The following is a 10474-nucleotide window of genomic DNA, read 5'->3' as shown; positions in this document are numbered from 1 at the left end:
AGGACTGTCTTGGTAGTTTTAGGCTCCTGAAGTGTAAAGTCACTACTCAAGTTTCTCCCGTTACCCATGGAGCTCTTGCTTGCGACTCTGGCCGTCCTGTCGTCTTTGCCGCCTTCTTCCCTCATAGCCATGCAATGGTGCAGCCCGGCCTCAGGTTGGGCACCATATTAGGACACGGCGAGGCGGAGGAGCCCTTCGATCCTTCCGGTTCTGCGCCCCCATCCTTTCTCCGGGCCCCTCCTACCTGCAGCCTTTGGGGCTCGACGGGACTAACAGCCCGGCAGAGAACCCGGCCGCCGAGCCCCGCCCCCTGGCGCCGGGCTGTTCCCTAGGGTCCGCGCGAGGCATACCCTCTCCACCCCACCTGCAGCGGGCTCGCTTGCTGCCCGCAAACCTCCATCCTCCGAAAGACACAGGGTCTGGCCCTCGCGTCTTTCCGCCCCCGCGTCAACTGCTGGGGCACCGCACATAGCCAGTTCCGGGGCGGTTGCTCGCACCGACCGGAACTCCCCGCCCCCTCCCGTGGCCGCGGGGCCGTGGGAGGCAGCAAGGAGGAGGTAGAGGGGGCGGAGGCCGCGGTAGGGTGTTCTTAGAGGACTGGGACCCTAAAGGCGGGACATTGGGGCGATCCATGGGTGGGGCCAGCCATTAACCAGCCCCACTTTTTCTGTGCCAGGCACTGAACTGAGCTCTTGACGGGCATCATCTCTTAATCCTCAGAACATCCCTGGGAGGTAGGTACTATTGTTACCCCATTTTACAGATTCAGACTAATTATGGGGAAACAGACTCAGGCTTCTTTTGCCCTATTTTACGGATGGAAAAACCGAGACTCAGGAGAGTTCATCAACATGTTCAGGGCTACATAAATAGAAATTGGTCAAGCCTGGGCTTGAATCCAGATATATCTGGCTTACCAGCCCACATATTTTACTATCAGGACAAAGAGAAGGGGCAGAGGTGGGGAGGGGTGAGACAAGGAGAGGCTGGGAGGCACAAAGAACATTAAGATAATAAGTATGCGATGCTTGGAACTCTGGGGCTTTGCAGAATTCAGGAAGAGTGGAACTGCAGGGAAGCGCATCAGGAAGACAAGCGTAGTATACCATGGCGGTTAGGGGCACAGACTCAAAACTATCTGGATTCAAATTGCATGTTGGTAAGCTTGGACATGAACACACACAGAGTCTCAGTTTCCTCATCTGTAAAATGGAGATAAGCATGGTCCCTGCTCATGGGGTTGGGTGAGGAATTCAATGAGAAGCCAGTAATGTGTCTGCACCTCACTTGGCACACAGTAGGTGCTCTACGAGTAAGAGCTGTGCCATCAACCTTGTCAGTAGGTTACTGAAGCCTGACTTTCTCCTGGATGGAAGGAGCCCTTGGGCTTTTCTTGTGCCACTTCCCCCCACCCCCCATCAGTGGTCCTTTCCTCTCCAGCTCCACAGCGTCCCCTATCCTGGGCCATGAGTGAGCTGAAGGACTGCCCCTTGCAGTTCCACGACTTCAAGTCTGTGGACCACCTGAAGGTCTGTCCCCGCTACACAGCAGTGTTGGCCCGCTCTGAGGATGATGGCATCGGTATCGAGGAGCTGGACACTCTGCAGCTGGAGCTTGAGACCCTGCTTTCTTCTGCCAGCCGACGCTTGCGGGTGCTTGAGGCCGAAACCCAGGTGATACCCCACAGAGGGTACATCACCAGGGATGGACTGTGACAAGTTATGGGTTAGCCTCATCTGCTGAGGCCTGGGTTACAGGAGCTTAGTGGGGAAGAGAGAGACCCAAACTGGGCTTGCGTGACATGGAAAATGTGCAAGAATGTGCATGATCCTCATACACTGCGAGATTTCTGATTCACTAAGCAACTAGTGACCCTCGCTCCCCACAATGTTCTGGGTCCTGTGCTAGTCACTAGAGGGAGGTAATTAGGACAGTTCTGGTCTTTGGGGAGTTTGCCAACTAAAGGGAAGGGGAGGTCAGACAAGTACCAGGAGAAGTGCTGTTGTGGTTAGGAGTACTGGGGGAACTGTAATGGGGAGGCCTGGATTTGAATCCTGACCTAAGCGCTTGCTAGCGTTGCTATTGCCAATGCTAAATTCCAACGCTTGCAAAAGTTACCTCCTGCCTCTGAGGATCAGTTCTCCATCTGCCAAGTGGGCTGGATAATAGGAGCTACCTCAGAGCTTTTGTGAGAATTAAAAAGACTTTTTGCAAAGGCTCAGCCCAACGTCTCACACTAAATAAGCATGTCAAACATTATTTACTCGTATGACTCTCATTATTTCTATTTATGGCATAAATATTCTCTGAGCCCTGGGTGCCAGGTGCTATGCCAGATCCTGGGGACCAGAGATGGTTAAGATGAACTTCCTGGTCTCCAATAGCTTATAATCTTCTTGAAGAGACAAAGTATTCTGTTTATTCTAGTTATGACCAAACAACATGATTGGGCCTACAGTGGAGGTACGAAGTACCAGATACTCATAGAGGAAGAAGATGCCATTTTAACTGGACTTCAGAAGATGAATAAAATTAACCTGTGGTCCCTGGGAATCCACTGAAGCTTTTTGAGCAGGGCTGTGGCACAATCAGTTGTATTTTAGCATCTAAGAAGCTGGATAACTGATTCAGAAAAGGCTTCCCAGTTGTGGTGACATTTGAAGTAAAGGTTTGCTGGGAGGCATGCTTGCTTCCACCAGAAAGTTACCACCAGCGTATTTTCCTAGGGCTAATGTGCACTGAGATGTGATCTACTTGTTTGAACTGCTGAATGCTGTGTGACCAGCTTGGGTGCTACAGAGGTGAATCGATACAGACAAACAAGTGAATGGAATGATGAGAAATATATGAATAAAATCCTGTGAGATGGGCACAGAAAAGGAGCTGAGTTTTGCAGTATGAGTAGGCATTTGCTGGATAAAAAGGGGAGGGGGAGAGACGGCGCCTTCTTGAGTTCTAGATCCTTATTTTTCACCGGGAGACAGAGTTGTCCTGTGTCTTCCCTTCTCCCCCTCAGTGACAGTCTCTGTGAATTTCAGATCCTCACCGACTGGCAAGATAAGAAAGGTGACCGACGATTCCTGAAGCTGGGTCGAGACCATGAGCTTGGTGCTCCCCCCAAACATGGGAAGCCCAAGAAGCAGAAACTGGAAGGGAAGGCGGGACATGGGCCGGGCCCTGGCCCTGGGCGACCCAAATCCAAAAACCTTCAGCCCAAGATCCAGGAATATGAATTCACTGATGACCCAATTGACGTGCCACGTATCCCCAAGAATGACGCCCCCAACAGGTTCTGGGCCAGGGGACATAAATGGGCCTTGGGATTTGGGTATTGGAGGCTGTGGAAGGGTCCGGGGGTTAGGCTGGTGGGGCAGGGAGCACCCCGTCAGGCTTTGCTTCTCTCTGCAGATTCTGGGCTTCGGTGGAGCCCTACTGTGCCGACATCACCAGTGAGGAGGTGCGCACGCTAGAGGAGCTACTGAAACCCCCAGAAGATGAGGCTGAACATTACAAGGTAGAAACCCCAGGCCTAGATAGACGTGATGGAGAACAAGAAGGCTCAGAGGTGCCTCAGAATCAGAGATCGCAGTGCTGTACATCATCTTCTTTCCCTGCCCTGCCTAGCCTCCCATCTGTTCCATTAACCCACCCAGACACCCAAGTTCTAACTCTCAGCTTCCTCCCTTCTGCCCCATCCAAATGGTCACCACGTCCTAAGGCACCTTCTTCAGTGAGACCCTCCCTTTTTCTCTCATCGCCATCCCCTCTGCTTTGGCTCAAGCCTTCACCAGCTTTTACCTTAACAGCCTCTTAACACTTTCTTCCCTCCAGAGCAGGGGTCCCCAACCCCGGGGCCGTGGACCGGTAGCGGGCCGCAGCCAGTTAGGAACTGGGCCGCACAGCAGGAGGTGAGCAGCGGGCGAGCGAAGCTTCATCTGCCGCTCCCCCATTGCTGACGTCACCGCCTGAGCCACCCCCCCAGCCCCCCACCCTGGTCCATGGAAAAACTGTCTTCCACGAAACCGGTCCTGGTGCCAAAAAGCTTGGGGACTGCTGCTCTAGGGGGATTCTCTTTTTTTTAATATATGAAAATTTATTTTTTTATGACGAAAATAAAAAAGGTTCCATTAAAGAAAATGTAGAAAATACAGAAAAGTGTTGGTGGGAAATTCTCCCATAGCTCAGCTGTCATGTTCGGATGTGCTCATGACATGGCCTCCCCTGGCTCCCGTTACCTACAGAATCGAGTCCAAGCATCTCAGCCCTTGGTGGCACAGCCCCAGTGCCCCTCTCCAGTTTCCTTGGCCACACTCCCTCTCCACTGCTGTATTTATCAGCCCCCACAAGCACCTTGCCCTCACTCCAGGGTCCTTGCTGGTCTCTGGGCCTCTGCACATGCCCTTCTCCCCTTGGCAAACTAACACCCTTCGAGCCCCTGATCGCATGTTACCGCCACCAAAATGGCTTTACAGATTCCCCAGCAGAAGGTTGGTCGGTCTTGTGTGCGCCACAGCACCTTGACCTACCTCTGTCACTTCACTTGTCTGAATTTTTTAAAAATTTATCTGAAAAGGTAATCCATACAGGCAGTAACAAGTTCAAGCAATGCGAAAGATATTTTCCTCTCACTTCTGACCCTAGGATCTATAGTTCTCTCTAGAGATAACAGCTGTCAACGGAAAAGGTCCATGTACACGCACCATTCTGCACCTTACATCTTGGAAATTGTTCTGTATTGCCGTCTGTGTGTTTCAGTTCCGTACGTACCTGGCTTCCTTACTAGACTGTGAGTGTAGAGATTTTATCTCCTTTATCTCTTCTCACCTGTACCAGGCTCAGGCCTTGGCCCTGGGCTAGGTACTTGGGAAGACAGGTAAATGGAGCAATGAGGGATGAACGAAGAGCCTGTTGGCAGTCCCAAGCGCGCAGAGAGCCCCTGACACCCCAGGCACGACTGGCCTGTATTTACTGCTTTGGGACCGGATGGGATGTCTCCCACAGATCCCGCCCCTGGGGAAGCACTACTCCCAGCGCTGGGCACAGGAGGACCTGCTGGAGGAGCAGAAGGACGGGGCCCGGGCAGCAGCCGTGGCTGACAAGAAGAAAGGCCTCATGGGGCCACTGACTGAACTGGACACGAAAGGTAGGCCCCTCACCTCCCTGCCCACCCCAGGCCAGGACTTGAGTTCCTAGCACTTCAGCACACATGTCCATCCCTTCTCTACCCGATTCAGATGTGGATGCCCTGCTGAAGAAGTCTGAGGCCCAGCACGAGCAGCCGGAAGACGGGTGTCCCTTTGGTGCCCTGACGCAGCGACTCCTGCAGGCCTTGGTGGAGGTGAGCACCCCAACCCAAAACAAGAACTGTATTCACTCTGTTTCAATGTTTAATTTTTTATTGTTTATTGAAGTACATTATACATTTAGAAAGGTACATAGGTCATAAATGTACAGCTTGATCAGTTTTCACAAATGAGCACACTTACAGCCCCAGGACCACAAAAGAAAACATCATCAGTATTCTTGAAGGCCCTCTCATGCCCCTCCCAGTTTTTAACCTGCCCCCAAGGTAGCTGCTACTCCACAGTTACTTTTGCTGAGCGTTGGCTGAAGGCCCCGTGCAAGGGGCTTTCTACACATCCTCTCGTTGGAGGCAAAGACAGTGGTTAACCCCATGTTACACCCAACAAGGTCGAGGCTCAAAAAAGGGAACTGTTTGCTTGAGGTCACACAGCTAATACACAGAAGCAGGACTCAAACCCCAGGTTCAGGGTCCCTTTCTTTATGCCTGCTGGCTGCCCTTAGGCATATCTCTTCATCTCTTGAGCCTCAGTTTCCTGGCTGTCTCAAACACGATAGCGTCTTTCTGGGCACACGTTCCAGGTTGGCTGAGGTGGGGGCAGGGGGACATCTCCGTTCCACACCATCAGACGGGGACCCCACGTATGCTGGCTTTGCTGTCTTAAACATGCACTCTGCACAAGGTCACTCCAAGTGTGATTGCCACTCCAAGCCCACAGAAAAAGAGCAAAGAGGAGTGTGTGAAGGCCATGGCCAGCTGTGGCTCTTATCTCTTCTAATCACTTTCCACTGGAGAGAGTTTGTCAGATGACCACCCCTGACTGCAGAGGAGGCTGGGAAGTGTGGTGTATCTGGGCAGCCATAAGCCCAGCTACTGTGGAAGAAAGGCAAGAATGGCTTTTGGACAGCTGGTAGCCTCTGCTGCAGCATGCTTAGCGCAGCGCCTGGTGCATTGCAAACGGTTAATATACCTTAGCTCTCTCATTACCATTGTTGAGTGTTACCGTCACTCTTCTGTGCTCCCTTCTTTTGGTATCAGTACAAAATAAAGAATTTTTAAAATGATCAAAGTTTTTTAGAGTCGGTTTGGGAAGACTTCCCACAGCGGGTGGGATGAGAAAAATAAAAAGATATTTCTGGTATGTGAAGACTGTCCGTGTAGGACAGAGGGGGGCAGGAAAATGGTAATACTGTAGCTCTTTCTCCCTGCATGCATTTCTGTGCTCTTCTAGGAAAATATTATTTCCCCCATGGAGGACTCTCCTATTCCGGACATGTCTGGAAAAGAATCAGGGGCTGATGGGGCAAGCACCTCTCCCCGCAATCAGAATAAACCCTTCAGGTGAGTGACATCCTGTCCATGCCTCACAGTCTGGCCTCTGCTTCTGTTGACTTTTGTCCATCCCAGCATGGGTGGTCTTCATTAATAGAGAGACTGAGGACATTTTGATAAAGACCAATAGAAGTCAGATGTGCGTGCTGGGCCAGGATTTCCACATGCACAGGCTTAGTACAGGGTTTTCATCATGGCCCTGTTCTTACTGTAAACAACCTAAATGTCCACCTGGAGGAGACTGGTTGGCTAAATTGTCGTAACTCCATCTGATGAAATAACTTGCAACTATTAATCACACTAGAGAAATATAACTGACACGCAAAGATGTAAACAATAGAGTGATAAGTGGAAACTGTCAGTTGTAGCACAATACAGACAATATGATCCTATTTTTACTTAAGATATATTTAAATGTTGGTACATGGCGGGGAAAAGCTAAAATAATACATTAAAAAAGTGGGAATAATATGTAACACAATCTGGAATACGTATAGTATTTATATAAGAACATAAAATACATATTTTTATGTATATAACGTAATGTGGTAAGAAGATGGTAACATATATAATAGTAACAGGTAACAAAATAGTGATTCTCTTTGGGTCGTTAGCATTGTAGGTTTTTCTGTATTTTATATTACATAGCGTATCGATATATGTTGCGTATGTTTACAACAAGACCAGATGTGTCTGTCTCTATATTTTTATGTGTAGATAGATAGAGAGACAGTGCTCAAAGAGAAAGGAAGGTGTTCACTAACCTTGGGCACCTCAGAGCGGTCCCCCTTGCAGGCTGGCCCTTGAGCTGAGCACTGCCTTTGCCTGCAGTGTGCCGCATACCAAGTCCCTGGAGAGCCGCATCAAGGAGGAGCTGATCGCCCAGGGCCTGCTGGAATCTGAGGACCGCCCTGCAGAGGACTCGGAGGACGAAGTTCTGGCGGAGCTGCGCAAACGGCAGGCCGAGCTGAAAGCGCTCAGTGCCCACAACCGCACCAAGAAGCACGACCTGCTGAGGTGAGTGTGGACAGGATGCCCGGGCCAGGGCGTGGCCAGCGAGGCCTTGGCCATGCTGGTGACCTTCCGGGAGCTTTATGACAGGCTTTCCAAACCCAGCAGGGCCTCTAAATCACCCGGAGGGCTTTGAAAAAAATGTCAGTGCCGGGCACCACCCCACTGGTTTTGTCTCAAACAGATTCTTATTCCACAGACTACAGCTCAGGCATCTGTGACTTGTTTATTCACTTCTAATTGTGGTAACAACAAATAACACAAAATTTACCCTCTAAACCATTTTCAAGTGTACGGTTCAGTGGTGTTAACTGTATTCGCATTGTTGTGTGGTTTACTTTTAAGTCTTTCCATGCTTAACTTTCTTTCTCCCCCAGAGTTTTATTGTGAAAAATTTCATACACACAGAAACTCTGACAGAGTAGTACAGTAAACACCAGTATACTCTCCACCTCAGTTTATCAACTGTTAACATTTTCTTGAGCATCTGTGATTACTACCAGCCCCTTACCAGGAACTGACCAGTGTTTTCGTGCGATGTCATTCATTTTCTATTCATTCCCATCCATCTTGCCCTGCACTCCTCACAACAAGGGTGCAGGTGGTATCTGTGGGGAGATCATGGTAGTGGCTACCCTTTTCTTGGGAAGATAGAGAAGCAGCCCAACTAAGTCCCCTTGCTCCTCGTAGGCAGGTGCTGTGTCTCCGCCTCACAGAGCCCCAGCAGACCAGGGCACACTCGTTCACTTGGCCACCTCTGCCTGTCTCTTAGACGTTGTGCTGGGTTAGGAAGAGAGGCAGGGCAAAGGGCTTGCAGTCACCACGTGAGTGGCTGGTAAAGACGTGCATCATTAGAAGGAGAAGTTGCTGGCAAGCTGCTAGGGTATTTAAGGATGAGGGTATACTGAGTGCCTACCGTGTACCAGGGGCTTTATGTACACCCTCTTACTTAATCTCTGCTATAGCCCAGGGAGTAGGTGGTAGTGTTCCCTGTTTACCAAATAAGGAAATAAAGGCCCAGTGAAATGAGTGCTCTGCTGAAGGTCACACAGCCAATAAACAGCTAAGCTGTGACTGAAGCCCAAGACTGAATCCAGAGCCTCTTTCTAGTTCCCTTTCAAGGGCTAGAAGAGGAAAATACAGATGAAGGAGTACTGAGGAAGGGAGGGGGACGGGAGAGAGAGAGAGGTGGGGATGTGCAGCTACAGAAGTAATGGGCAGTGAAGGAACTAGCTGGGCTATCAGAAGGCCAGCGTGCAGCCCTCAGCCCTGCATGGGTAGCTGCAGGGCCTTAAGCAAGGCATCTCCTGCCCTGAGCAGCAGCTTCCCCTTCTGAAAACAGGTTGGACTAGATAGATCTCTAAGTGACCTTCCAGCTCCACCATGAATTGAATTTATAGGTCAGGTTCCATTCGGAGGGGTCAGTTTGGTATCTCACTCACCTCCTGTAGATCTCAGGCTGTCTAGACCCTTAGGTTGCTCTGGAATTTGGTTGCTGAAGTAAAAGCAGGTCTTCTGCTGGCACCAGAACACTTTTTTTTTAAATTAATTTATTTCATTTATTTATTTTTGGCTGCATTGGGTCTTCGTTGCTGTGCACGGGCTTTCTCTAGTTGCAGAGAGCTGGGGCTACTCTTCACTGCGGTGGCTTCTCTTGTTGCAGAGCACGGGCTCTAGAGCGCAGGCTCAGTAGTTGTGGTGCACGGGCTTAGTTGCTCCACAGCATGTGGGATCTTCGCGGACCAGGGCTCGAACCCGTGTCCCCTGCATTGGCAGGTGGATTCTTAACCACTGCGCCACCAGGGAAGCCCCCAGAACACCTTTTAAAGAATATTGTTTGGAGGAAGCCTGCCTTGATTCAGATCTCCTCCTCACTAGTTGTGGGATCTTGGGGCATTTCTTATCCTCCTTGAGCCTCAGTTTCCTCACTGGTAACATAGGAATAATAGTACCTACCTCACAAGGTTGTTAGGATTAACTGAGCTGATATTTTTGAAGAGGTAGTACCTGGCACAGGGCACCATGTAAGCGTGGCTCAATAACTTTGCTATTTGGTATGAAATGGTCCACAGGAGTGGCAGCCCTGGGTAGTGGGGTGGGCTGAGTCTGGAACAGGGAGGAGCCCTATTCTGGTGGGCTTCCCATGGCACCTGGCCGGCTGGTCCCCACAGGCTGGCAAAGGAGGAGGTGAGTCGGCAGGAGCTGAGGCAGCGGGTCCGCATGGCAGACAATGAGGTCATGGACGCATTCCGCAAGATCATGGCTGCCCGGCAGAAGAAGCGGACGCCCACCAAGAAGGAGAAGGACCAGGCCTGGAAGACTCTGAAGGAGCGTGAGAGCATCCTAAAGCTGCTGGACGGGTAGCTCGCACCCCTGCCTCAGGCTGCCTCCCCCCGGCTTGGGAGGGGGAGGCCCACTTCCTTCTTTGGGCTGCCAGAAGCCTCAGCCTGTGGCTGCCTGTCTAATGGCGACAGTCTCTAGAAGCTGTGACCCTTCTCTGAGGTCTTTTGGCCCAGCTCTGTACAGCCAGGACACGAGAGGCCCTGCTGGGCTGGCCTGGGGCCCAGTCTCTGCTTGGTCCCCCAAGATGGGGGGGCTTCATTTCTGGGTTGTCCTCGTCCCCCTCTTCACCATCTCCCACTCCCCTACCCCTTTCACCCTCAAGGACTTCTCCCTTGTGGTTTTGTAAAGTACCAACTTAAGAATAAAGTGACTGGTGTGGTTTTTTTTAAAAAGCATCCAGAATCTTTGTCTGTTATTGTGGGGTAGAAAGGAACTTGTGTGGGTGGCATAGTTTAGGAGGGCATGCTTGAGGGCTCTCAGCCTGTG

General features: G+C 50.8%; 1 protein-coding gene across 5 annotated transcripts; it reads left to right on the top strand.

Annotated features, from left to right (window-relative positions):
• The first annotated feature begins 105 nt into the window (after positions 1-105).
• On the top strand, positions 106-10383 carry TADA3 (transcriptional adaptor 3). Of its 5 annotated transcripts, none has more exons than XM_033865411.2 (10): positions 106-333; positions 677-734; positions 1441-1673; positions 3039-3289; positions 3409-3514; positions 5002-5143; positions 5235-5338; positions 6534-6643; positions 7430-7651; positions 9817-10383. In XM_033865411.2, the coding sequence occupies exons 3-10, from the start codon at positions 1467-1469 to the stop codon at positions 10007-10009; spliced, it is 1335 nt and encodes a 444-aa protein (XP_033721302.1). In that variant the 5' UTR covers positions 106-333; positions 677-734; positions 1441-1466; the 3' UTR covers positions 10010-10383. The 5 variants fall into 5 exon arrangements, with proteins under 5 accessions (XP_033721302.1, XP_033721301.1, XP_004328261.1 ...); XM_033865410.2 differs by having other exon boundaries at positions 106-417; XM_004328213.4 differs by having other exon boundaries at positions 106-557; positions 7466-7651.
• Positions 10384-10474: the final 91 nt, after the last annotated feature.

Source organism: Tursiops truncatus, chromosome 10 (genome assembly GCF_011762595.2).
Source record: "Tursiops truncatus isolate mTurTru1 chromosome 10, mTurTru1.mat.Y, whole genome shotgun sequence".
Taxonomy (NCBI): domain Eukaryota; kingdom Metazoa; phylum Chordata; class Mammalia; order Artiodactyla; family Delphinidae; genus Tursiops; species Tursiops truncatus.
This window is presented reverse-complemented; position numbering and strand designations above follow the sequence as displayed.

What these genes read in the sequence shown, in the direction of transcription:
- TADA3 (XM_033865411.2), top strand. Translation starts at nt 1,467, where the DNA reads ATGAGTGAGCTGAAGGACTGCCCCTTGCAGTTCCACGACTTCAAGTCT. An exon ending in TGCTTGAGGCCGAAACCCAG is followed by an intron (nt 1,674 to 3,038) that starts GTGATACCCCAC and finishes TGTGAATTTCAG; the next exon opens with ATCCTCACCGACTGGCAAGA. An exon ending in GACTGAACTGGACACGAAAG is followed by an intron (nt 5,144 to 5,234) that starts GTAGGCCCCTCA and finishes TACCCGATTCAG; the next exon opens with ATGTGGATGCCCTGCTGAAG.